The 27,475-nt window shown below is 51.4% G+C and overlaps 1 protein-coding gene and 1 long non-coding RNA gene across 2 annotated transcripts; both read left to right on the top strand.

The window, feature by feature from the left end:
- The first annotated feature begins 101 nt into the window (after positions 1–101).
- Positions 102–9,215, top strand: LOC123607690. Its single transcript, XR_006716853.1, has 3 exons — positions 102–326; positions 2,351–2,419; positions 8,706–9,215. It is a non-coding gene; the product is annotated as an uncharacterized LOC123607690 (long non-coding RNA).
- A 4,414-nt stretch (positions 9,216–13,629) lies between these two features.
- On the top strand, positions 13,630–25,971 carry KLRG2 (killer cell lectin like receptor G2). Its single transcript, XM_045495849.1, has 5 exons — positions 13,630–14,707; positions 20,292–20,393; positions 20,830–20,975; positions 24,929–25,032; positions 25,528–25,971. Exons 1-5 carry the CDS (start codon positions 13,960–13,962, stop codon positions 25,646–25,648), a joined length of 1,221 nt encoding a protein of 406 aa, XP_045351805.1. The 5' UTR covers positions 13,630–13,959; the 3' UTR covers positions 25,649–25,971.
- Positions 25,972–27,475: the final 1,504 nt, after the last annotated feature.

Raw genomic sequence — 27,475 nt, 5'->3', positions numbered from 1 at the left:
AGGGGCAGGGGGCGGAGCACATAGGGGGCGCTGCGGGGGCAGGAGGCGGAGCAGCGCTCCAGAGCCCCGCCTCCGAGCACGGGGCACTGGCGGCCGGCCACGCCCGCGCACTCCCCTGCAGCCTCGCGCGGGCTCAGTCCCACCGCGGACCCCGCCTCCGGGAAGGCGCCCCGCGTTCCCCCTTCCGCCTCGGGCAGCGGGGCGGGGTACGCGAAGTAGCGACTTTCTGCGGTACCTTTACGCAGGGTCGCCATCTAGTGACGGCAGGATATACTGCTGCGTTCGGCCGCGAAGCCGGCCGACGCTACAAGTTGGGAACGTTTCTGGTTAGTGCGGGAACGCTTTAGGGTGGGGAGTAGATCCAATCCTAGCCCCCGTTGCGGGGCTGGGGTGCGCAGATTGGTGGCCCTTCGCTCACACCCCGCGGCCCGGGCCCACCTCCTAGAGGAAGGTGGGCCTTGGCCACATATGAGTAAGGCCTCGTGTTAACAGTGCCCTGGTCTTTGAAAGGGCAGGCCCGTGGCCCCAGTAAGGTTGGCTCTGAGAGCATTCTGCAGAACACCTGTCTGCAAGGGTGGCTGGCTTAGGAAAGCCCATTCTTTGTCGGGGTGGGGGGGAGGGAGCGGGGAAAGGCGTTCGGGGAGACAGGGGTCCCGGAGAGAGCTCCACCAGTGACTAAGAGCTCAGAACAGGCCTGTCCTCCCTGAATGCCACCTCCGGAAGAGAGGGCAGGGGAAGACAGAACTCTCGGGTTCCTGAAACAGCCTCTGGGAGAGCCACCTCAGCCCCACCCCCACCCCCACTCCTTGGGTCTGCAGGCACAGACCCAGGGAACAAGAGCCTTCGGCAGCACACATTCAGGTGGGGACAGGACTCCAGTCTCATATTTTTAGACACCCCTCCCCACACACACACAGTAAAGTTTACTAGGGGTTTTCTTGCATCCCCCAGCTTGGCTACATGGGGGGAACGTGTTACTGGACAGAAAACCGGTTCCTAGTTGGGGTTGGGGTTCTCATTGCTGGAAAAATCACTCCTCGGACAAAAGATCAGTACTCAGAGACAAGTTATGCTGGGAAACGAAAGTGATGCTGGGAAAGGAAAGGTTGCTTTTTTCAGCAAGCCCGCAACTGGGATGATGGTGGACTAATGTGTCAAAGACCATCTTCTCCGTCCTGGCGAAGCCCGAGGGTTTTAGAGAGGAAAAGAGAGGAGGGGAGAGAAGGGGGCGCTGGATGCAGGAGAAGCAGGTGCCCAGGTGGTTAGTCCTATGTTGTCGGCATGATCCTGAACAGACTTGCTGGCGTCTGAGGCCCCTGTTTTTAAATGTAGTCAGGCCTTCTCTCCTGGAAAAGTCTGGCCCTTCACTCCTCAAGGCCAGGGGTCTGCAAATCTCAAAGTTAGTTCTGCTACAGACGAAGGGACTTAGGTCAGCTAGCGAGGAGTGCATAAGCTTGAAGCAAGGTAACTCTTAAGACCGGTTACAAAAGCTGTCACAAAAGCACCACCCCCTTCAAGGGAATAGTTTCTCTCTATAGGCACTATACTCCCCACGGTTGATGACCTCTTTCCCTCTGTGATCTTATATTGGGAGGGAAAGAAAGTTCTCAGGACACCACTCAATAACCCTGCAGATAGGCTTAATCTGACTGCAAGGGTTCCTTGGATTTAGAATATAGGGTATTTAGTACCTCTTATCTACAACTTTGGACCTTCGCTGCCATTCTTGGGCAACAGGACAAAAGCCTCATCCATATGGGATGCAGTCATTAATAGAAGCAGATGCAGACTGGGGACGGAGAGAGCCGTCAGAACTGCCATGTATGTTTGTGCAGGTAGCTCACTGCACAAGGCCACCTAGTTGAGGGTGGGACCCTGGGATCTGGAATTCAGCCCTTGCTCGAGCACAAAGCCATGCAACCTGGCGAGGGCTGTGTCTGCCAAGAGGAAGGGGAACAGTCTTCAAATTTACCTGCTCTCCATGAGCCTGCCCACAGGGGCCCCCTTTTCCTTCTCAGGCACAGATAGGAGCAGGCTGTAGCCCTTAGGGATTTAGGTGACTGTCTTTGGAGAAAAGGCTCCTGCATGAAGCCCCAGCCCGGGATTCTTTGGCTTGTGTGGGCCACAACTCCACTCTATTCTCCCACAAGTAGAAACTCCCCTGGAGGCACACAGTGTATTAGCCGGAGGGGCAAACCTCTTCTGGTGTTTGTGGTCTCCATGGGGGCACTGCTGGGGAATAACGTCCGTGCCTGGTGTTTGATAAGGTCTTTCAGGCAGAAGACACGTATTTGCCCTCTTCTGTTCATTCTGGTTTCTTAAGCCCAGGCTTCCTCTCTCTTGTTCCCAGAATACTTCATGTGCAAAGACACATCTCCAGACTGAAAGGTCATTACAGTCCCAGTGGACAAAGATTAAGGTGAGTCCAAAGACAGATTTATGTTTCATCCATCTGGTCTATAAAATCTGAGCAGTTAAGCACTTTTTGGTGTTTGAGATGGGTGAGCTGTTTCCTCATAGCCTACCGGAGAAGCAGGCAAATGTATTCATTTGCTGTAAGAAAGTACTACAAAATATGTGGGGTAGACAACGGAGTTCAGAGTTGAAAAATCCAAGAACAGTGAGTCAGCAGGATTGACCCCTTCCGAGGCCATCAGGGAGAACCTGCTCCCATCTCACAGCTTCCAGGGGTTCGCCGGTGATCTTTGGTGGGTTTTGGCTTGTGGACACATCACCGCAGTCTTTGTGTTCACACGGTATTCTCCCTGGATGCATGTCTGTGTCCAGATCTCCTCTTGTGAAATTACACAGTTATACTCTATCAGGGCCACCCTAATGACCTTATCTTAACTAACTACATCTGCGGTGACCCTGTCTCCAAATAAGGTCACGTTCTGAGGTGCTGGGGGTTGGGGTTTCAACATAGGAACTTGGGAGGACACTATTCAACTGATAACATTAAGAACCGCAAACAAGATGGCACTAAAACCCTCATCTTCTACCCACTGCCACGGTGACAGGAAACGAGATGTTGGAGGGAAGAGGAGACTCACCTCATGAAAGCTACAAGAAAGGGGCGCCGGGGTGGCTCAGTCAGTTCAGCGTCTGACTTCAGCTTAGGTCATGATTCACGGCTCGTGAGTTCAAGCCCCATGTTGGGCTCTGTGCTGACGGCTCAGAGCCTGGAGCCTGCTTCGGATTCTGTGTCTTCCTTTCTCTCTGCCCCTTCCCTGCTTGCTCTCTCTCTCTCTCTCTCTCTCTCTCTCAAAAATAAATATTTAAAAATTTTTTTTTAAAAAGCCACAAGAAAGTTTTTCTTTCTGCATCAGGTTTGTATCAGGATTGTATCTTATCCCCAGGTAACCAATGAAATCTCTAAGACAGACAAACGAGCCAGAGGGTCTCTTATGTGTTCCCAGACCACAAAGGAGAGGGAGGTTTCAGTAGCCGGAACAGACCATGAGCTGCCTCAGTAGCCAGAGAAATGTGGGCCTGTACAAGGCCTGGCAGACCTGGTCTGTGTGAGTGTCACAGACCTTGCAGGACTTGCCCCCCTCCTTTTTAAATGTTTTTATATACTTTGGAGAGAGAGAAAGAGGGAGGCAGAGGATCCAAAGGGGGCTTTAGGCTGACAGTAGAGAGCCTGACGTGGGGCTCAAACTCATAAACCGTGAGATCACGACCTGAGCCAAAGTTGGACACTTAACCGACTGAGCCACCCAGGTGCCCCAAAGCATAAGTTTTCTTTTCTTTTCTTCTCTTCTCTTTTCTATTTATTTATTTATTTATTTATCTTTGAGAGAGAGCACAAGTGAGTGAGGGGCAGAGAGAGAGGGAGAGAGAGCACAGAGCCTGAAGCGGAGCTCGAGCTCATGAACCTCGAGATCATGACCTGAGCCGAAGTTGGATGCTTAACCTACTGACCCACCAGGCGACCCTCATAACTTCTCTTAATCATCGTTGTGAAGGTCTCCTTAAGATTCATAGTAACTGAAATGCCTGTTTTATTTATTTATTTTTTTTAATTTTTTTTTTCAACGTTTATTTATTTTTGGGACAGAGAGAGACAGAGCATGAACGGGGGAGGGGCAGAGAGAGAGGGAGACACAGAATCGGAAACAGGCTCCAGGCTCTGAGCCGTCAGCCCAGAGCCCGACGCGGGGCTCAAACTCACGGACCGCGAGATCGTGACCTGGCTGAAGTCGGACGCTTAACCGACTGCGCCACCCAGGCGCCCCAGAAATGCCTGTTTTAGTTGATGTGTTTTGCTTGCAGAAATGTCATAATTCTGGTTGAAAATCAGTGTTTAATTCTCAAGCCGTGTGGCCAGAGTGGCTCCCATGTTATCTGAGTCATGGTACTTGAGTTATTTAAATCTGTTGGCATCTGAAGTCATCCATAATCCCAGTTTGGGGCTCTGATGAGGCGGGTGGAGAACAGCACCCCCGGTGGCCTGTGAAAACTTCATGGGCAAAGATGTGGTAGAATCAATAAGCCACTGGTTAGAGCTTCATCCTGTAGAGCATTGCTGCTCATGGGTGGCCTTCAGGGAATCTGTGACCCTCCTAAAACTGAAAACTGCAAAATGTGTGTATTTTACTACATAGGGGAGAAGGTTCCCAGCTTTCGTTAGACTCTCAAAGGAATCTACGTACAAACCAAGTAAACCTCGCACATCTTTATGGTAAAATAGTAAATTCAATTTTCTTCTAAAGTGTAGAAGTTCATCATGAAATTTAGAATTGTTAGCAAAGGGAGCAAGACCTTTAAACTTGACGATGGTCGATCTCCCAGTTTGGGCCTTGAACGTCCTGTTAGGATTATATATGTGAATTTATAATTTGGAATGTGCAGGGTCGGTTCCTGTGGCCATGAATTGGCATATGATGTGGCCCCTGTGGCCTGGCGTCTCTGATGGGTCCCCACTAAGGAGGGGACCTTGATGGGGCCCATGGACTTGGCTTTAAGATCGTTAGGGATGTAAGGCCCTTCCCCCAGAAGTTTGCTTCTGTGGAGGGTTTTTGTTCATATCAGCTGGAGTTGAGTGGCAGACAACTTCTACTTGGCCAAAGGATTCACATGTTTAGAATTAGGACAGAAACTGGTCCAATACTCTCTCTCTTTCTCAATCATACTCCCATTTGTCTGACCCTCCTCCACCACTCTACCCTATTACATATATAGAGATTTGATATGTATTATATATATGTAATGGATAATTTTCACGGTACCCGGTAGGGAAAGTTCTGCCTGCGTTATAAAAAGGACGACCAGATATCCAGTTTTACAGAAATAAAATAGGAAATTTTAGCAAACCGTTTTTTTTTTCTTTAATAGAGTTCCTTCACAGCCGGAGATCTTCAGTAACCTCCCCGTCAAGACATCACTTCTTCATAACTGATGAATTTGGCCTTTAGTTTGGGGAGAGAAGCTTCGTTTCCTCTACCTGCTTGCATTGTCACTGCAGTGTCATCTAGAAAGCTTGGGTCACTTTGACGCACATGTCCGGCACCCCAGGAGGACCTCTACCTTGCTGTGTGCCATTACTATCTCTCTCTGGCCTTCCCTCTCCTTATATTTGACAGGCTGGCAATCATCTTATGCTCATAACCGGGCAGGACCGAACAGTGTCTGCCCACATAGTCTTGCTTTTCGGAAAGCATTTGCGCCGTCCGCCAAGAGTATGGCCTAGTGACATCCCCTTCCCCAGCCAAACCTTAGGCAGCAGTGTTAGCATCGATGTGTCATACTGGTCGAGTGCTCCTGGTCTCCATTAAAGGACATGGGAATTACCTGCATTGTTAACCTGGGCCATGGAAGGTGCCTAAAACTCCCACTTTGGGGGAAGGAAGGGGATTTCGGGCTCTTTCTGAGCCAGACTTGTTCAGACATGGAGAGTCTCTACTTTGAGGGTGGTCCCAACAGGTCGGGAGAGGTTGGCACAAATGTCTGTGGTCAAGCAACGTCCAGGGTCTGGGGCCTCCCCTGCCACTCAAGTGTTGGGTCACTGGGGACACTGAGGCATGGCTGGATCTGTGGGTGAGAGTGGGGGATCAGACCCCTGAGCCTCTAGAGAGAAGGGACGCGGGGTTTGGTTTCAGGAAGCAGGCCCACCTACCTTGAGGTAAGCAGAGGGGACCAAGGGGAGAGTTGGAGGCAGGTGAGAGGGAGCCATCACAGAAACAGGACAGGATTGAGAAGGACCGGGGCCTAGGAGGGCAGGGAACTCCAAGCTTCAGATAGCAACCCACGCCTCAGACAGGTGACCCCATGCCTCGGACGGGCAAGCGCATACCTTGGACAGGCGACCTCGTGTCTTGCACAGGCAGGGGCAGCCGGGTCAGTTCCCAAAAGACCCAATTTCAGAGCCCAAGGCAGTCAGGGGAGACCGACCCCCAAGCTGGCTATGGGGTCGCTGAGGCCTGGTGTCTGATCTTTTATCCTGAGCAGCCCAGAGCTGCCTGTTGGCTCCCACCCGCTGTCTAGTCTGGCATCCAGCCACGCTGGAGCAGCCCAACTTCCCTGGGACCCTTCGTTTAGATCCAGCTGGAAACAGAATCATGTAGGATTGAAATGAACTCTGGTTCTCTGTCCTCACTGAGCTCTGCACAGTCCAGCCTGGAGTGGGAAGTGGGATCTTGCAGGAAGACCCCCCCCCCCATCTTCTCTGTAGTGAGTCACCCCCTGGGGCCCCGGGCACAGGGTCCAGAAGAGGGACTCTTGAGCAGGCTGTACACCAGCAGCACAGGCTGTGAACCGCTTTAGCCTAGGGTTGCCGCTCACCTAGACTCTAACGGACAGACCGAGCCCCCTGGAGCGGAGCACCTCGTCCCGTCTGCTCCTGACGGCAGAAAAGAAACAAAGCCGATGGGTAGGAAGAGCCTGATTCAGAGTTAGCCATCTTATTTTCCTCCTGACTCGTTACCAAAAAACAGAGGGATTTTCTGCTTCTTCCTCTTCACAGGGCAATTGGACTTTTTGTCCTGAAAATGGACGTGTTCCTAGCCCCAGGGGAGAGCTGAGTGTTTTATTTTTAAAAGCTTAGACTTATAAAATAATCATAACACGGGAGATTTGGGATAGAGGACTCTGGATTGAGTCCAAAGAACAGCCCAGGGCTGGAGGATACGGGGTGGAGACAGGTGTTCCCACAGTGCCAGAGACCTGCTCTCAAAGGGCGGGGAGGGGATGGTTGTGTGTGGAGGCCAGCTCTGGGCGGTGCGGTTGTGTAAGGACAGCCAGGAAGAGGAGTCTGTGACACTCACACAAGGGTCGTGTTAGTCAGGGTTCTTTAGAGAAACAGAACCAGCAGGGCCTCTCCTGGGATTTCTCAGCCTCTATAATTGGGTGAGCCAATTCCTTCCATATATGATAAGGAAATACATATGTTATGCAATATTATAAGGAGGTAACTCACCCAATTATAGAGGCTAAGAAATCCCAAGATCCATAGTTGGAAGGCTGGAGACCCACTAGGCCAAATTTGGGGCCTCCTCACCAAGGTGCTCGAGGGCATTTGCTGCTCTCTCCCAGCCTGGTGGAGTCTTTTACACACATGTGAGGTGAGGCGTCTCATGTCCCCTTGCCTTGTCCATTCTGTCTCCTGGGGCTCACACCTGCTCCATCCAGATTGTTTCAAGTGCTGAGCCCCAGACACGGATCAGCTAAGGTGGGGGCCGTTATCCACAAGAGAGCTAGGTCTGCCCCAGATGTGATGAACGTCAGGGCTGTTTACACACACGCGTGCGTGCACACACACACACACACACACACACTAGCTCCTCACCACCCAGCATGCATGTGCTGCTGTCTACAGGAACAGATTCCAGGGGTGGAGCTCCCAGCAAGAGAGGGCCTCTGTTTGGACTTGCAGAGAGCAAGCAGCTGATGACTCAGGGAGATGTTTTCCTGCTCTCCTGTGAGTCTCCTTCGACGAGCTTGCATGCGCCCAGGTGGACTGTTTTCTCATCCCTGTTGCAGCTGTACCCACACGCCTGACTGGAGGCCACCTTATGTCCCCCGCCCCTCCCCCCAGAGCCGGGTTTGTCTCTCCTCGGCCCAGGTTAGCTGCAGGTGGATCCTCCACTAAATGAGGCAGAAACAGGACTGCCTGTCACTCCCAGCTGACGGCTAAGGTCTCAGGAACAGAGACAAAGCCAGGGGTGCAGAGTGAATGTGTGGCTGGAGGAGCTTGCCTGCTTCAGATTCTGTGTCTCCCTCTCTGTCCGCCCCTCCCTCGCTCATGCTCTCTCTCTCTCTCTCTCTCTCTCTCTCTCTCAAAAATAAATAAAACATTCAAACAAATTTATAATATACCCTAAGCCACTGGGGGTGACATCAGCCAAGAACCAGAGACGAACATGCCAGATACTCTTCTGGGGATATGGCAATGATTTCTAGAAGGCCAGAGACAAACATCGAATGACAAAACAAATACGTGAACTTGTTAACCAGAGATAGCCCCGAAGTGCTGGGAAGACAGTTCCCAAGTGAGGGACAGGAGTGCCACTCACTGGCTTGGGTGCCCCTGAGCCTCTGAGCAGGTGGGATGTGGGCTGAAGGGGGACTGTGCCAGGGAGCCGGCCGTGCAGAAACCACCCCTCCTGCTTTCATCTGGGTGTCCACACGCCCTGGAAGGGCTCAAGAAGCCAGAGGAGAGGACATCAGCCAAGAACCTGGTGTGGCCATGTTTGCTTCCTCCCCAGGAGAAGCCAGCCGTGCTTTGGTTTATGCTTTTAGAACTCTTGGGCCTGTTCACGTGGGTCAGATACCATCACTCTTCCCGGGCCAGTGAACGCCATGGTGTGGGGGCAGGAAGGAGTGACAAGGGTGCCTGCTGAGCCACTCCCTGGAACCAGCCCCTGACCTGGAACTGGACTTAGAGGCCCTGTGCCCAGCCCCTGAGACTGGTAAAGACACTGCTCAGTAACGCAGTTAACAAACGAAGAGATGGTCAAGTTCACCCATAACTAAAGAAATGCAAGTTGATGTTTCACATTTTTGCCCATCAGATTGATAAAGAATAAGAAAATTGATCATATCAAGTGCTGGGGAGGCTGTGGGGAACAACCCCTCATCCACTGTTTGTTCAGCTTCTTATGAAGAATTTGGGGACTTTCGACACTGTCCATCAAATACAAAACTGTGACCACCCTTTGGCTCAGCAGTTTCATTTTAACGAAGCTATCTGAAGATAACATCGGTTTGATTTTTAAAAACAGGGGCGCCTGGGTGGCGCAGTCGGTTAAGCGTCCGACTTCAGCCAGGTCACGATCTCGCGGTCTGTGAGTTCGAGCCCCGCATCAGGCTCTGGGCTGATGGCTCAGAGCCTGGAGCCTGTTTCCGATTCTGTGTCTCCCTCTCTCTCTGCCCCTCCCCCGTTCATGCTCTGTCTCTCTCTGTCCCAAAAATGAATAAACGTTGAAAAAAAAACAAAACAAAACAAAACAAAACAGTGCACGAGGATGTCACTGACTTATAACTGTAGCTTTTGCATTGATTTCGCTCAAACAGGACTGCCTGTCCACGTGGAAACAACTCGAATGTCCACCAGCAGGAGACTCCTTAAATAAATTATGTATGGGTATGTATTTAATAGCAATGTCTTGGAAATACAATATATGCACATATAATAACAACGTAGGTAAGACAGGCATGGAAAAAAATCCAGAAGACAAGATATTGAAATGTTAATAACTGAGATGTCTTCTGGGGGGCATGAAATTTCTTTCTATAGCATGTATTTCTGCAATATTTAAATTTCTGTAAAATTTAAATTTACATCACAAGCATGTATTGCTGTTATAAGCAGAAAAAGATTTTATTTATTTTTAAATGTTTATTTATTTTGAGAGAGAGAGAGCGTGAGGAGAGGCCAAGAGAGAGGGAGAGAGAGAATCCCAAGCAGGCTCCTCTCTGTCAGCGCAGAACCTGACACAGGGCTCAGTCTCGTGAACCGTGAGATCATGACCTGAGCTGAAATCAAGAGTTGGACGACGCTTAACCCATGGGTCACCCAGGCGGCCCGTAAATGACCTCCTGATGACAAAGCCCCCATGGCTCTACATTGAAGGCACAACGGAGACTGCTCCAAAGCCTGGGCCTCACCCTAAGGGAGCCCACAGGGCCTAACACAGCTGGTGGCTGAATTGGGGTTTTCTGCTAATTACAGTTAGAGTGGTGAATGCTACATGCTAACTCGAGATTTAAAAAAGGGAGGTAAGGGAAAGATACTCCAGGGTCATATGACATCCACAGATACGGACAAGCAAGCTTTAGGAAGGGCTGGGACCAGAGAAATTCCAGGGACCTGAAGAGGAGTTTGTGGGTCTTCCCTCCAGGGAGCTGCCCTCCTGGAGCTCTGATACCTCCCAGCCCTGGCTCTCTCAGATCCGTGCCAAATTCCTGCGAGGGAGAATCCGATTGGCCCAACTGTTAGCTGTGACGAAGGGTGAGGCACAGAGACCACCTGCATCCTGGAGAGCCATTGCCACGGGGCGGGCAGCCGCCTGGACGGTGACTTGTTTGCAGTGGCTGCCTGCGGTAAGAAAGTAATAAACTGAGAAGCTCGAAGGACAGAAACGTATTCTCTCATAGTCGTGGAGGCAAGAAGTTCAAGGTCGAGGCTTTGGCAGGGCTGGTTCCTTCTGAGGTCTGTGGGAAGAGAATCTGTTGTAGGCCAATCTTCTAGCTTTCGTGGTTTGCCAACAATCTTTGGCCTTCCCTGGCTGGTAGACACCCTGATCCCTGCTTCATGTTCACACGCTGTTCTCCCTGTGTGTGTGTTTGTGTCCAAATCTCCCCTTTTTTATAGAAGGATACCAGTCATATGGGATTAGGGAACCAGCCTGATCCAGAATGACCTCATCACAGTAACCACCCTAATCCCAAATGAGGTCACGTTATGGGGCTCTGGGGACTAAGACTTTAACAAATGAATTTGGGGCGGGACATGCTGGAGAGACCAAATTCAACCCATAGCTTACCTGTGTGGTCAAGGTCCGGAGAAAGATCTGGGCTGGAGGGAGAGCTGGAGAGTCAGTGACCTAATGGAGTGTGAGGAGTCTCTGGAAGCAGATGGAAAACCAGCAGAGTGCAGTGTTAGGAAACCCACAGATGTGCGGCTTCTGAGAGAGAAAGCGAGCACTGAAGAAACCTGCAGGAGCTGGTGATGTATGGTGCCCTTGGCAAGGAGAAATTTGGCAGACTCGTGGGAGAAGAAACACTGCAGTGGCTTAGGGAGGGCTTGGGATGTGATGGAATGAGAAAGTGAGTGATAAGGAAAGTTGGTCGTGCAAGGAGGAAATAAAGAGTGTTAGCTGGAGGAAGAGACAGGGTCCCAGGAGGCATTTACAACCTGCTCATGTTTACCGATGAGGGAAAGAACCAGTAGAAAGGAAGAGATTAAAGGGGAAGAGATCATCTCGGCACCAGCTCCCCTGAATGCGCCAAAGCCGTATATCCGCAGGCTAGGGACCCTGCTTGGCGAGTGTTTGTGAAATGAAAGTGTGACTGCAGACAGAATCCAGAAAACAGGTGGGAGGGACTGGCCACGGCCACATCTTCAGTCCCTGCAGCTTCCTGCTCATACTTCCTGCGGCCGGTGGTGGCTCCACCTGTGGCACTGTTGATGCCAGTGCCAACCCCCGTTCAAATTCAAGATGGAATTTAGATGCCCCTGGGTGCCTCTGAGTCAGGAGCCTAGCCCAGTTTAGTGGGCTGTGGCCAGAGGAGCCAGGTCTTGGGGTATCCCCGACAAGGTCACGGGAGCATGGCTAAATGGTAAGCACATTGTGTTTTCCTCACTGACATTGACTCTGAGCCCAAACACCTGGGACATTAGAGATGCTTGATGTTATAAACTATTTGATAATCATCATCCCAGGAAAAGATATGTAAACAGAAAAGCAAAGTCAGGTTGCTCCTCTCTTACCCCAGGTCACTCCAAAAATGGATAAGCAACTAATGTCAGCAGGGACAGTGGCTACCTCTGAGAGGGGAAAAAGAGGGGAGAGACCTTTCCTTTATATTTTATATACTTCTGGGGTGCCTGGGTGGCTCAGTCAGTTGAACACTGACTTCGGCTCAGGTCATGATCTCGCAGTTCACGAGTTCGAGCCCCGCATCGGGCTCCGAGCTCTGTGCTGACAGCTCAGAGCCTGGAGCCTTCTTCAGATTCTGTGTCTCCCTCTCTCTCCGTCTGTCCCCTGCTGGTACTCTGTCTGTCTTTCTCTCAAAAATAATAAAAAACATTTACAAAAATAAAATAATATTTTACATACATCTGCATTATTTTAATTTTTATAGTAATCTCCATCAGCTTTAAAAGAACCTTACAATATGCCATCTTTGTAAAAATGGATTTTTATTTAATATGCATACATTCTCTTTCTAGAAAGTAGAAACATTACAGATAAGATTAAAGTCTCTTAGACTGTCTCCCCAAACTATCTACAGCAGCATCTACTATTATCACTTTGGTGCGTATCATTTCACATCTTTTAAAATGTATTTTCATGCATGGATAGGTCCCCACATTACATATATGGTCTGGATTTTTTAAGGGATTAAACATAACATGTATTCTTTTTTTTTAAAGTTAATTTATTTTGAGAGATTGAGGTCGTGAGTGGGGGAGAGGCAGAGAGAGAGATAGAAAGAGAAAGAGAGAGAGAATCCCAAGCAGGCTCTGTGCTGGGCCAAATCTCATGAACCATGAAATCATGACCTGAGCTAACATCAAGAGTTAGACACTTAACCTTCTGAGCCACCCAGGAGCCCCTAAACATAACTTTTTCATCTAGCACTTTCTTTCCACTGGACTTTTTCTCTCCATTACTTGTCTTCTGGTGGGGGGGGGGGTGGTGGACATCTGTTCCTAGAATCCCTCTTCCACATTCTCCTTCCTTCCCTCTCCCCTAGGAGTAACAAGTATCTGGTCTTTCCAAATGTTGCTCCTAAAACCAATCCAGTAGAAGCCCTTGGGGTAAGGTTGCCGGATTTAACAAATAAAAATATAGGAGGCAGATTAAATTTTAATTTCAGATAATGAATAATTTTTAAATGGAAGGACACACAGTGCTTGGGGTGCACTTATACTAAAAACCTAACTCTTATTTTTCTGAAATTCAGATTTAACAGAGTGGCTTCTATTTTACCTGTCATTGCTACCTTGGGGCACTTGTTAAAAGTGGCCTCATCACCTTAGGAGATTCAGTAAGTGTGGGTGGAGCCCAGCCCGGAATATGTGTATTTTTAAATGGTATTCAGATCACTAGCCAGGTTTGGGCACCCCATATTGCACCACACCAGGCTGACTGGGGACCAGGATTCTCTCCCCGTGGAAAATACACATCCATGCTTATACACCCCTCAGTTTTCAACGAGTTAAGCTAGTAGGAGTCAGGCCTTCAGAGTAGCTGTCCCGGGGACTTTTGCTGTGGCGGAGTCCTCTCAGGTGTGGTGCCCCTTCCCCCACTACACTGTCAGGACAACCAGCTCTGCTCCTTTTCCTCAGGCCGCCCAATTTCCTTTGCACCTGCTGACCTGAGTCCCGGGCTCTCTCACGGGTTTGGCCAACCGCTCTCAGCCCAAAGCTGTAACCCTCGAAATCAGCGCAATGGCAGAGGGCCGTGGGACTGGGTGCAAAGAAGAGGGAGGAGTCAGGCGTGGCTCTGGGTTCTTCCTTATGTCTCTGTTCCCAGCTCTGCTTTCTGGGTTACCCCTCCGCTAGGTCCACTGCCCCTCTCCATTCCTGGTGCCAGGTGAAGGAGGCTCTGGTAGCCTAAGGGGGCGTGGCCAATAGAATCCTAGCCACAGCCAATCCCAGCAGGGGCCCTTGGGGTGGGCGGGGGCACGGGTGAGGGGCGTGGCCTGAAAACAATTGTCCAGGCTGGACCAATCCATACCGGGGAGGTGCCTACCTGGGCCCAGGTGCGCCCCGCTCTTCGTCTGTCGGTGATGAAGCGGGCCCAGGCGGCATCGGAAGGAGACCAGGCCGAGTTCCCAATGGAGCCCCTGGGGAACCAGGTCGCGGAGCTGGAGCAGCTGCAGGTCCCCGCCGACGAACTACGGCTTGAGGGTCTCGAGAGCAGCCCGAATCTGGTCCGAGCCGTAAAGAAGGCGGCGGGCGCGGGCCAGGACCTCGCCGGCGGGAAGCAGCAGCCCCCGGCCCGCCCGGCGCTCACGCGGCTGCCGCCATCCAGCCTGGGCTACGGCGCCTTCCGCCGCCAGACGTCCGCGGACTCCGAGCCGCCGTCGCCGGGCCCTTCCGTGGCCGAGCGGCCCCACGCCGGCGAGGCGCCGGGGGCCGAGCTGGTGTCGGGGGAGCAGCTGCCTGGCGCCTGGGCCCCGGTGGAACTGCAGGTGGACGTGCGCGTGAAGTCCGTGGGCGCGGCCGGGAGCAGCCGCGCGCCCTCGCCGGCGCCCTCCACGCGCTTCCTCACCGTGCCGGTGCCCGAGTCCCCGGCCTCCTCCCGCCACGCCTTCCCCACCCACCCGCTCCTGCCGCGGACCCCAGCGCGGCCGGAGCGCGGCCTCGACGCCGAGGGCCGGGCCAGCCCCGCCGACGGGCGCGCGGAGCCCGCGGGCTCCCCCACCACGTGCGGCGGCCGCTGCAGGGAGCTGGGGCTGGAGAAGGAGGACGCGCTGCTGCCCCGCGCCGAGACGGACAGCGACGAGAAGCTGCCCCGGGCCATAGAGATCATGGGTAAGCGCGCGCCCGCCCCGGGGGCCCGCGCGGCCGGGGAGGGGGCGACGCAGCCGGAGCGCTCCCCTTTCCCGGCGCCCCGCCGACCACCCCGCTGCCCCGGCCCTGCCTGGCCTGTCCCGCCGAGCTGGGATCGGTAACGTTCGGGGCTAGTGGTTGTACTTGAGCTGTCTGCGATGAAAGCGTAAAACCACTATTTCCACCACCACTCCGCCGTCCCACCGCAAGAACCTTCTCACTCCCTCTTAGTGTGGAGAAGTAGAGGAGGGAGGAATTCCGGGACAGGGGAGGTCTTCCAGGATCACGTGACGGTGGTGGCAACCCGGATGGGAACACAGGTCCCCGGACTCCCGACTCCTGGCTCCTCTCTCAGGCCCAGCCTCCCTTCTCTTGTCAGGGAACCAGAAGGAGCCTGGAAAAGATATAAACAACCCTGAACTGGGAACTGGGAGGGAGTGGTTGGTGAACCCTGGGGGCATGGGAAAGCTTCCTGGAACTAAGCGTTGAAAGGTGAGTAGGGTTTAGGGGTGGCAGAGGCAACCTTCTAGCTGGAAAGCTCAGGAACAGAGGCCAGGAGGGCTAGCCACCTGCCCAGCAGGCAAAATGCCAAAACCTTAGCCAGGTGAGAGGAAGACCAGGCCAGCTAGACAGGCCGCAAAGCCCGAAGGTCTCTGCCATGTCTCAGTCGTGGGTAGACTTCAGGGACGCACATCGTTCCTGGCTTTTGCAGTTTGGTGTGAGCACATTGTCTGCCTGATGATGTGTTTTCTATCGCTGCTGTAACAAATTGCCACAAACTTAGTGGTTTGAAACAATACACATTTATTATCTTACAGTTCTGTAGGTCAGAAGTCTGATGTGGGCTCACTGGTCTAAAGCCAAGGTGTCAGCAGCACCGTGTTCCTTCCTGGAGACTCCAGGGGAGATTCCGTTGCCTTGCCTTTTTGTAGCTAGAAGACTCTGCATTCTTTAGTTCATACCCCTCAGAATATTCAAAGCCAGCAATTTGTGGCTGATTCCTTCTCCTGCCGCCCTCTCGGACTCTCCTGCCCTTCTGCCTCCCTCTTCTGTTTCTAAGGATCCTTGTGATTACGTTGGGCCTACCAAGAAAATCCAGGAGAGTCTCCTCATCTTAAAGGCAAAGGATGATCAGCCTTAATTCCTTCTAAAGCCTTAATTCCCCTTTGCCATGTAACCTAACATACTCACAGGTTCTAGGGATTAAGAAGTGGGCATCTTTGGCGGGGAATATTATTCTATCTACCACAATGAGTCTTTTAAAGTCAATAGCTTTTGATCAGATTAATAAGAGTCTAGGACTAAAGTTTAAGTGCAGGTCAGCCTGGGACGGAGCCAGGAGGGGTCTGGGCAGGAGCCTTCTGGAACGGAGAACGGGAGCAGAGGCTGGGGTAGAAGGTGTCTTTTGGAGATGGTGGGGCAGCCTAGGAACTCCAGAGGTGGTTATAATTTTGGTGGGACGGGCAGGAAGAATGTACTCACCAGTGCTGGGGGCATGGAGGAAATGGGGCCCAGAGAGGATGATGCCCCAGCATGGTCCTGCCCAGCGGGAGGAGCAGGGCCATTGTGATAGATTTTACCTGAAGGCGATGACACAAAAGCAGAGCCTCACTGGCAGGAGCCCTCTGAGTCCTATGCCAAACTTTGTATTTGGAGGTTTTTATTATATTTTTTAAGACCCCTTCCCTCACCCACCAAATTGAATAAATTTTTTTAATGTTTATATTTGAGAGGGAGAGAGAGAGAGAGAGACAGTGTGGGAGCAGGGGAGGGGCAGAGAGAGACGGAGACAGAATCCGAAGCAGGCTCCAAGCTCTGAGCTGTCAGCACAGAGCCTGACATGGGGCTGGAGCCCATGAACCGCAAGATCATGACCTGAGCTGAAGTCGACGCTAACCAACTGAAGCACCCAGACGCCCCTCTAAAAAAAAAATTTTTTTTTAATGTTTATCTATAGTTGAGAGAGAGAGAAACAGTGTGCAAGCAGGGGAGAGCAAACTGAATAAACTTGAAGCCCCACAAAACCTGGTTCCACCCCCTGGTGCCCGGATTTGGCTAGGAGGGAGGAAGCAGACAGTGTTTCAGTTGCCTGTAGGAAATATGGCAAGTTAAGATGGGGTTCGAAGTGAGAGAGTAAACAGAGGGTGTAACATCAGAGATGGTCAGCCCAAGATTTGGAAACAGAATTGGGTGGAAGCTAGAGAATGGGGCCAGAGGGAAGGACTGTGTGTAATTACCATGTGGGACTGGGTAGGTTTGCAGACCCTGAGCAAATTCCATTTAAGCAGGTCCAGAATTGGAAATAGGGAGAAGACGAGTTTAGAGGGGACTTTAGCAGGCTGCCTGGGTGGCTCAGTCTGTTAAGTGTCAGGCTCTTGATTTCAGCTTAGGTCATGATCTCATGGTTCATGAGTTTGAGCCCCGCCTGGAGCTCTAGTTTGGCTGAGTGCTGACGGTGTGGAACCTGCTTGGGATTCTCTCTCACTGTTTCTCTGCCCCTTCCTCCCTCCATCTCTCTCTCTCTCTCTCAAAAATAAATAAATTAAAAAATAATTTTTTTTTAACATTTATTTATTTTTGAGACAGAGAGAGACAGAGCATGAATGGGGGGGAGGGTCAGAGAGAGAGGGAGACACAGAATCAGAAGCAGGTTCCAGGTTCTGAGCTGTCAGCACAGAGCCTGACACGGGGCTCGAACCTACAGACTGCGAGATCACGACCTGAGCCGCAGTCGGACGCTTAACTGACTGAGCCACCCAGGCACCCCAAATAATTGTTTTTGAAAGGGGGTAGGTGGGACTCCTGCCTGGAAATTTGGGGAGGACCCTGGCTCTGTGGGAGGCCATCCCCAAGGTCAGCACTGCAGCCCAGAGTGGAAGGTGTGTGAGACTATGTAACCTGCTGTATTTCTTTTCTGAAAGGTCAGAGCTGAATTTAGTGTTCAGTCACAAGAGTTACATTGACAGAGGTGATTGGTAGATTTGTTCTCCTTTTCTTCTGCAGGCTTTTCTGCTTTTAAGACTATCAATGTGTATGTATTTTTTATTCCAAGCATTTTCAAATCACTTTTTTTGGTAACAGCTTCATTGAGTCATAATTCATATACCATAAAACCCATCCATGTAAAGTGTACAATCCAGTGGTCTTCAGTATATTCACAGAGGTGCACAACCATTACAGTTGGTTTTAGAATATTTTCGGGATGCCTGGGTGACTCCGTCAGGTAAGCGTCCGACTCTTGATTTTGGCTTAGGTCATATCTTGCTGTTTGTGAGTTCGAGCCCCACATCTGGCTCCACACTGGCAGTGCAGAGCCTGCTTGGGATTCTCTCTCTCTCTCTCTCTCTCTCTCTCTCTCTCTCTTTCTCTCTCTCTGCCCCTCCCCCGCTCACTTGTTCTCTCTGTCCCTCTCTCAAAGTAAATAAATAACCTTAAAAAATGTATTTTTTCAATACCCTAAAAGGAAACGCTGTATCTTTTAGCCATCACCCCCAGCCTCTCCCCAGCAACCACTGATCTACTTTCTGTCCCTGTGGGTTTTGCCTGTTCTGGACATTTCATAAATGGACTCGTAATATGTGCCCTTATGCGACAAGCTTCTTTCACTGAGCATAAACTTTTCAGTGCTCAGCCACGTTGCAGCCTACATCAGCACTTCCTACCTTTTCATGGCTGAATATTGCGCTGTATGGATATACCGCATTTTGTTTATCCACTTATCAGTTGATGAAAATTTGGATCAAATCCCTTTAAGAAGCGGATTATGTGTTAAAAAAAAAAAAAAAAAAAGAACAAATTCCTAAAAGGTCATAGATGGAATGTGACTCTTCACAGATCACCGTAACATACTTCCCTTTCCAGTCTTTGAAGCAAGCGTTTTTCCTAATGGAAAAGGGAAGTCAAAGATTTCAAAAGTGCCTTTGCTTTTAAAGTTGAATTATGATTGCAAACATGTTTTCTTAAAAACCTTGGAAGTGTGTCCCAACTTTCTTTGTGTATAAGTTGTGTGTACCATACACACATGTGTACATTCATATGGGGGGTGTGTCCTGTGCATATGGTTTTAAAAATGGCGTTAGTCTTTTCAAAATAGTAAAATATTTGCTGGAGAATTACCTTTGCTGTTTCAGGCTTTGACAAATACGATGACTTGCGTTCTTGGGACCCTTACACTGAATATGTAGCTTCCCCAACCCTCATCCCCGAGATGTGGCTGGGTCCCATGGCCCCTTGCAGCCAAGTGCCTGGGAGAGGAGAGGCCTCTTCTTACATTAATTGATTTCATGCTTCTGTGTCCTGGCAGAGGTCAAATTCAAATTCAGGAGTACTCAGTTACTCGTTTATTTATTTATTTTAAAGTTTATTTGTTTATTTTGGTGGGAGAGGGGCAGAGAGAGAGAGGGAGAGAGAGAATCCCAAGCAGGCCACACTGTCAGCACAGAACCCAACGCGGGGCTTGAACTCACGAACCTTGAGATCATGACCTGAGCCGAAGTCAGACACTTAACCAACTGAGCCACCCAGGTGCCCCAGGAGTGCTCAGTTACTTTAGATGTTTCTGGGTAGAAAGCCGCCGTGAGCTGTCTGAGGCCGCGATTAACCATTTACTGTGTTTTATTCCCCATGTTTCCCCCCTGGCCTCCCTGATTACTCCATCACCGGGGCGGGATGATTCAAATATGTTCTCTCTCTTCTGCCTGCCTATCTCTGAAGTTCCTTTCCCCTCTGCAGCCTCGTTCTAGTTATCTGGTCCCCTGGGTCCAGCTCACAGGAGCTGCTGACAACTCACGTCTGTCTCCTGCTCTATGGCCTGCAAAGCACACTCTGCACGATGCCTCACCAGTGGCCTCCAGTGGTCTGGAGAGATCGGAGAGGCAGGTGGGAAAACACACCAAAAACACTTGGGGGACCCACAGAGCCAAGGCTGGAAGCCAGGTCTGCCAACATTTAAACTGAACCCCCATCCCTCCCGTTTGGAGCTTTATCTCCTGGTACCTTGAGCCCCATGAGTGCAGGGGTCTTGCCCTGTCCCTGGTGGTATTTGTGCCCTGTGTCTAATGCACGGTTTGTGCTCAGCAGATGGTTGTCAGCCAATCGTTTGTTCTCCTTCAATGGATTCTTATGTCTTCTATTTTTTAATTTAATTTAATTTTTTATTTTATTTATTTATTTTTTTTTAGCATTTATTTATTTTTGAGACAGGGAGAGACAGAGCATGAACAGGGGAGGGTCAGAGAGAGGGAGACACAGAATCTGAAACAGGCTCCAGGCTCTGAGCTGTCAGCACAGAGCCCGACGCGGGGCTTGAACTCACAGACCGCGAGATCATGACCTGAGCCAAAGTCGGCCACTTAACCGACTGAGCCACCCAGGCTCCCCTGTCTTCTATTTTTTAAAGAAGCAGAACATCTTCTAGTGATTTCTCCTCAATAATAATTTTCTAACCTAGATTGAGTGGGTTTCTGTGGTGTCTTGGGCCAAGGTGAGGGGGGTGCTAAGGCAGGCGTGATGCTGGTGTACGAGTCTTGGGTTCTAACCTGTCTCTCCTGGTTGTCCCCTCCCCCAGGGCTGCCTCTGTACATGAAGTCCCTGCGCTGGGCCCTAGTGGTCATGGCTGTGTTTCTGGCAGTGTCCACGGTCACCATTGTGGCCCTGGCTTCTAGAGTAGGTATGGTGCCTCCTCCTGGTCCCCTCTCCTCCTCTGGCCACCACCAGGGTGTGTAGTCCTGACAGCAGCTTTGTGAGAATTAGAAACACACACACACACACACACACACACACACACACACACACACCCCTGCCCCGGGCAGGTGCAGCATGAAGACATGGGGCTTGTTGAGCACAGAGAGGGGAAAAGAGCTCCTTCCTCCCACTGGACACAGCCTGTGCTCTGACGAGCAGTGGGTTGACGGCCCCCGCCTCGGGCGGCTTTGGCCATTGCACAAACTCTACAGCCTGCCCGGGTCCTTGCCCATCCCGCTTGCCCTTCCCAAGGCTTACCACTTCCATGCTCCGGATCTGTCCCATCAGTCAAGGCCATGGCCAGACTTTCATTTTTTACCGCGCATCCGTTTAGCTCTTTACAGTGGTCTCTGTGCTTGCAGGGGCCACTTGCCAGCCGTGCCCCCCGGGCTGGATGTGGTGTGAGGAGCATTGCTACTACATCTCTGCCGAGGCTCGGGCCTGGGAGGCCAGCCAGGCCTTCTGCTCGTCTCACCATGCCACCCTCCCCCTGCTGGGCCACATCCAGGTGAGAAGGGGGCGGGTGGCGGAAAGATGGACGTATCGTTACGGATCACCCATTCCTAGCGCTGGAAGGAATCTCAAAGATCTAGTCCAATTCTGCATTGCAGAAAAAGTCACCTAGGCCTGGGGAAATAAAGTTACATGCGGGAGGACCAGACATCAGGGCTCCCAAGGTCGTCAACCTACTCTTCATTCTAAGACGCAGAGGTGGAGCTGGGAACACGGGCGCAGGCGTGCTCCCGTCCAGCCTGTGCCAAGCCCTTCACAGTGAGGGTTCCTTCGGTCAGTGATTTGATAAGTACCTATTGACCACCTACGCTGTGTTTGGCCCTGGGGAGTCAATGATGAGCCAGAACAGCCCATTCCTTAAATGTTAGCATTCAAGGAAGTTCCTTTCTAGTCCCATTTTTTGAAGAGTTCTAAACATGAATGAGTTTCATTTCATGGGATGCTTCTTTGTGTGTGTTTCGAGATGATACCGTTGTTTCCTCTTTAATCTCTGTGGTGAATTACGTTGGTCTGTTTTTATTTATTTATTTTACTTTTTGTTTTTTATTTTTTATTTTATTATTTATTTAGAGAGAATCCCAAGCAGGCTCTTCACTTCAGTACAGGCCTCTTGTGCTAGTTGACTTAGCCGTGATGTTTTCTTCCTCAAATACTTCTGGATTTGACTTGTTAATATTTTACTTAAGATTCCACATACATAACATTCTGTTTTCTTGGACTGTTTCTGCCCAGTCTTGACACAGAGCTGTTCTGTGCTGCACAACAGGGAAGGTGGTTCCTGCCTTCTTTCTCTCAGAGAGTTCCCTGGAGATGGACAGAAAACCATGCTGGAGAAAATGTTTTACAGTGAACATGAGTTGTTGCATTACCAGGAATAGCACTGATGTTTCAGAAAACATGGAGAAATGAGAAAGATACAATGTAGATTGAAAACCATCGAATCTCAGTATGGTAAAAATAAATATACAAAGGAAAAACAGAAAGGAAATATGTATAGTAATATCCTAATTGTGGTTACCGCTGGGGGCAAGATTACGAGTGATTTTTTTTTCTTCTTTGAAGTTTTAATTTTTTCTAATCTTCTAAATGTTCTGTGAATAATGTGTGCTACGTAATTAGGAGGAAATGCTAGAGGGACAGTAGCCCTGTAAGCAGGAGGTCAGTATTTAAGCATTTTTGTCGGGGGCCTGCGTCAGACCTGAGTTCTTATATTTGTCAGATAAGAACATTCTCAGGCCCCTGGTTGCGTCTGCAAAATGGAGGCCAGTGGGAATGGAGGTGGGTCCCTAGAGAGTGGCTGGAGCTGGGGAGGGGACCCAGCTGGGCAGTGACCCACTGAGCACAGCAAGCGTCCTCGGAAAGCCTGTCCCTGCCCTCCAGCCTCTAAGCAGACGGGTTGAGTTCAGAATGACCTCAGCCTTCTGAGCAAAAACTTCCCTGTGGCTGGTGGGTCTTCCAAGGGGGAGATGAACTTCACCAAATTGCAAGCTTCAGATAAAGAATTCTTTTAACTTTTTTTTAACATTTTTTTTAAATTATTTTTTTTAATGTTTATTTCTGAGACAGAGAGAGACAGAGCATGAGTGGGGGAGGGGCAGGGAGAGAGGGAGACACAGAATCCGAAGCAGGCTCCAGGCTCTGAGCTGCCAGCACAGAGCCCGACACGGGGCTCAAACTCATGGACCACGAGATCATGACCTGAGATGAAGTTGGACACTCAACTGACTGCGCCACCCAGGCACCCCAAGAATTCTTTTAAAACTAAGCATACAAGATCAATTATTTGAAACATAAGTATATAGGAAACATATCATGAAATCTGGATAAGCTCCTTGCAAGAAGACAAGGGTGAAGATTTGGGTCCCGGGCTGTTCAAATCTGGAACGTGATGACTGTGGAGCTCTCCACGAGGACAGAAGCTTCAGGAGGCACCGGGCGAGGAGGAGCAGCTGAGGGTTGGCAGGCAGAGGGAGCTGGCAAAGGCCAGGCTCCAGGAGCTGGGACACACACACCCGGGGACATTCCAAGGTGCCAGTGACACACACAGCCCTGGATCAGCAGGTCTCAGCCTCCCCAAGAGCTGATTTTGCTCGCAGTTAGAGAAAAGGAGAAAGTTTAAGTGTCATCGGTCAGCAGACTCACTCGCCATTGGTTTAAGAACGGCTGTGTTTGTGGGGTGGAGGGAGGAAGAAGCCACAGTTGACTACAGAAAGGTGAAAAAAAAACCATGAAAAAATCTCCATCGTAAGATTACGAAGATTAACTAATTGGAGCATTTGAATATGAAAGCTGAAATGTATGCAGGCAGGAAGTAGAGTGGTGCTCCTCAAGCAGGTGGGGGGATAGGAGGGTGTTTAATGGGCCTGGAGTTTCCGTGCAGGAAGATGAGAAGGTTCTGGGGATGGACGGTGGTTGCACAACAGTGTGAATGGACATGATGCCAGCAGCTTGTACACTTAAAAATAGTTAAAATGCTAAATTTCTTGGTATGTATTTTATTCACAATTTTTTAAAAAGATGTTTGAAGGCTAATTTAGTGGATAATTCAGCTCACTTTTAAGATGGAAAATATGGGATTTCAAGGAAATTCTGCTGAGGGTCATATTCCCACATGTTCCCACATTGGTGGCAAAGTTGGAGAAGCACCAGCTGAAGGCCGTGGAGGCCCTGGGATTTCGGCGGCCTCATACACAGCAATTCTTTGGACCATAAGTGACTCAGAAGTTTCTGGAACTTAATCTATGGATGATGCTTTCCCCAGGCCATATTTTTGCTCTTCTGCTCTTCTTTGCTTTGCGTGTTTTCATATTTACATTTTCTGGCATTACATTTTCTACGTACTTGTCACTGTTACCAGCATTGTAATTTTCCATCGTGTTGATGTCCCATAACGTGCCTAGTTATTTCCTTATTACTAAGCAATTGGGTGGTTTCCATTTTTTCTCTACAAATAACACTGTGTTATCTTTGGAGAAGTTCATTTCCTCCCCCTTTATGTTCTTGGATTTTTCCTCCAAAGTGGAATCACTCACTCAAGTGGTCAGGATGTCACTGCTCCTGTTAAGGTGGCACCGAAGTATGTTTTGGAAGATGCACCAGCATCGCTGCCCCACACCGGGACTTACAGCACTGAAACATCTTTTTCCAAGTTAAAAAAATTTTAATGCAATGTTTTCGTTCACTCTGTTGCCAAAAACAACATGACCTCAAGGACAAATACTGAAAAGAAAAAGAAAAACGGTGTCTAATAGCTCTCCAACGCACTCCCGGCTTTTATCGTTCCTTGCGTGTCTGTGTTTGTGTGCGTACGTGTTTTGTCATGACGGTGATAATGGCGCAGCTGATTGACGTTCTGATTCACACTGTAACCCTGCCTGATGACTTTCCTCATACCGCTCCGTGGCCTTCGTTCTTGTCTTCTTTTTGTAAATGGTCGTGACATCGCGCCCAACTGGTGCAGGGTACATTACGCTCTCGCTGACAGGTGCGCTCTTGCTGGCCATCTGCTCCCGGGCCCCCTCCGCGGCCGCCTCAGCCCTGTCATCGCCTCCTGCACAGTCAGGCTGTTTGCTCCCCGGATGTACTCTGGAGTCTCCCAGCTTTCTCCCCGCCTCTCTGGCCGCTCAGTATCCATCTCGCGTTGCTGGGTGGGGACTGGCATTCGCATCCTCTCTCCCCGGGAAGCGGAGATGGGATCACCCCCATTTCTGGTCCCCAGTCCTGAGCACAGTGTCTGCCAACCCACGAGCATCCAATACAGCTTTCCACCTCCTGATGTTCTGGGAGAGCCGGGTTGAGCCGAGTCACTTCTCTGGTCACTTCTCTGGCTCAGTAAGTTGGGAATCTGCAGGAGGTGGGGCAGGGGTGGGGCAGGGTGGGGCACAGAATTCCCCGGGGAGGAGCCTTACTAGTGTCGGAGAAGGGTGACCAGCTGCTTTTCTCCTTCAGGACTTCCTGAGCAGATACCCAGTCACCAAGTACTCCTGGGTGGGGGCCCAGCGAGGCCCCCAGGGCTGGCACTGGATTGATGGGGCTCCACTACCACCCCATTTGTAAGTGACCGTGGGCCTGGGTGGGTGGCCTCTCTGTCCCCAGTGTGACCAGAATGACATCACGGCAGGCACCGAAGAGGGGTCGAGGCCTTCCTTTCTGCTGACACCTCCCCCACTGTTGATCTGGATCCTCCTTCCGTTCCCAGTTTCAGCCCCCTGCTCCACCACCAGCCTGGGGTAGCTCTTGGGAGACACCCCTCCCCCACTGCCCCACTCAGGGCCTGGTTTCATTTAGCCCCAGTCACCCCATCGGGCCCCCTAGCGCACCCACCCGAGCAGGAGCGTCACCCTGTTCGGTAGATAAGGGGCACTGCACGGAGGGGGTGGGTGGTTCTCTCAAGCTATGGGGCATCCTCATTCCAACCCCAGAGCCCTTTGCAGACTCTCCTGGCTCTGTGCAGTGGTCACACAGTCCCCACGCCAGCCCTGGCATCAGGCGCAACGGCCGGCAGAGCCCGTCATCCTGAGCCCGGCCCCTCTTCTCACCCTCCCCAGACTCCCGGAGGAAGATGAGGACCAGCCGGATCTCAAGTGCGGGGGCCTGGAGGAAGGCAAGATTGTGGCTTGGGACTGTGCCTCTCCAAGATCCTGGGTCTGTGCCAAGGGGACCAAGTGATTTGGGTTCTGCCCATCCAGAGACATCAGGGCCTGTGGCCCTTCAGTGGAGGCCAGGGTGCCGGCTGGGGTAGCCGCTCCCCTGGACCCAGGTTTCCAGGTGTCCCTGCCCTGTGCTCGAGGGGCCCTCCCTGAGCGAACCCGGGACTGGACTTCTGGTGCAAGCAGATCACGTCCAAGGGAAAGGAGGTTTCCTGTGGCCCCGGGCAGAGTGTATTTTAGTCTCCGGCTCCCGAAGCGGACTTGTTCGGTGACCTTGGGATGGCTTCTTAGCATCTTGGAGCCTGGGTTTCTCCCTCATTAAAATGGCCATTTCCCATCCTATCCCTGTACCTGTTTGGTCACACGTGCACACCCTTTCGGTCTTAAGGACCAGGAGGACTTCACGATCACAGGTGCTGCCTGTCGGTTCTCGCCCGGGCCCACAGAGCCGGGGGACTTGGCAGCCGCCGGAAGCGCCATCCCCGGGCACTTGGGGGCACACCACCCCCCAGCAGTGTCTGCAGGACAGGACATGCGAACTGCACCTCCCGCCCCGCCCTGGAGGCGGGAAGAGGGTTTCCTCCCGGGCTGGCGGGGCTCCCGAGGCAGGGAGGGTGCAGCTCTCCCGCCCGGGGCCGGAGATGCCACGCGAGCCTCAGAGCGTGGGGTCCCAGTGAGAAAGGAAATCAGAATTGTGGGGACACCGGCCTGAAGAGGTCTGTGTTGGGGTTCAGTGAGGGGCCTTTGGGCCGAGGGAATGGCCACAGGGTGAGCCGGAAGGACTGGTTCAGTGTCTCCAGCCTGCATAGACCTCTCTCCAAGTGACAGGAGGCTGTACCTGCGTCGCATCTTGGCGCTGAACATCCGACGCGACTGTCCCGTGCGGACCGGCCTTACTCTCTGGAGGTAGGCCATGCATTCGGGTTCCTGTCAGACAGAAGCCTTGAGGGGTCCGTTCAGACCAGAGGTTTGCGCGGCACGGATGGGCCGACCGGCGGAAAGTGGGGGGGGGGGTCCTTAGGAATACTGGGGTTTCTCTTGGCTTGCTTATTCCAACTCCAGTTGAACCCCGCAGCCTGGTAACAGGTTCCGCTTTCACACCGCAGACGTCCTGAGTCCGGCGTGTCGGGCCGGCTTAAGGCGGAGGGCCCGGCTCGCAGCTACCTCGGGCCTGCAGCTGCTGCGGGGGCACAGGTGCCCAGGGCGTGGCGGTTTGGTGGCGGGGCCTGGAAATTGGCAAGTGTTGTAGCTTCCCTTGGTGAGGCAGGGCAAGAAGAGTGAACATGGGATCTAGCATCCTAAAAAGCTGCTAGTTCTTGCCCAAAGCAGGCAGACCTGGAAATAGCAGTGTTAGTATATCATTTAGAAATACAGAAACAAATGCTAGAAGAAAGGACAAAAACAATTTTTTTAAAGTTCGTTCACTTACAGAACCAGTGGGGAAGGCGGGCAGAGAGAGACGGGGACAGAGGATCCAAAGCAGGCTCAGTGCTGACAGCACAGAGCCGAATGTGGGGCTCAAACCCATGAACCGTGAGATGGTGACCTGAGCTGAAGCCTGACGCTTAACTGAGCCACGCAGGCGCCCCATGACAAAAATAATTTAGAGTGGTTGCCTTGAAACTTACCAGTGGTGACAGAAGTCAGAATAGTGGTTGTCTGGGGAAATATGAACCGAGAAGGGGCACCTAGCAAACATTCTAGGGTGCTGGAAACGGTCTGGGTCTTCGTCTAGGCGGGCTCGGGGGGGCACACATGTAAATATTCATCAAGCTGCACACTTAAGAGTGAAAAGCTTCTCAGTGTCTCCAAGGAGCAGAAATAAGGTCACAGAGGGACCAATCTC

Source organism: Leopardus geoffroyi, chromosome A2 (genome assembly GCF_018350155.1).
Source record: "Leopardus geoffroyi isolate Oge1 chromosome A2, O.geoffroyi_Oge1_pat1.0, whole genome shotgun sequence".
Classification (NCBI taxonomy): Eukaryota; Metazoa; Chordata; class Mammalia; order Carnivora; family Felidae; genus Leopardus; species Leopardus geoffroyi.
Note: the sequence above shows the minus strand (reverse complement) of the source record. Positions and strands in the feature narration are given on the sequence as shown.

Bases quoted from the DNA above. Each gene is read 5' to 3' on its own strand.
- KLRG2 (XM_045495849.1), top strand. From the start codon at position 13,960: ATGAAGCGGGCCCAGGCGGCATCGGAAGGAGACCAGGCCGAGTTCCCA. The intron at 14,708-20,291 runs GTAAGCGCGCGC...CCCCTCCCCCAG, and splicing joins CCGGGCCATAGAGATCATGG to GGCTGCCTCTGTACATGAAG. The intron at 20,394-20,829 runs GTATGGTGCCTC...CTGTGCTTGCAG, and splicing joins GGCCCTGGCTTCTAGAGTAG to GGGCCACTTGCCAGCCGTGC.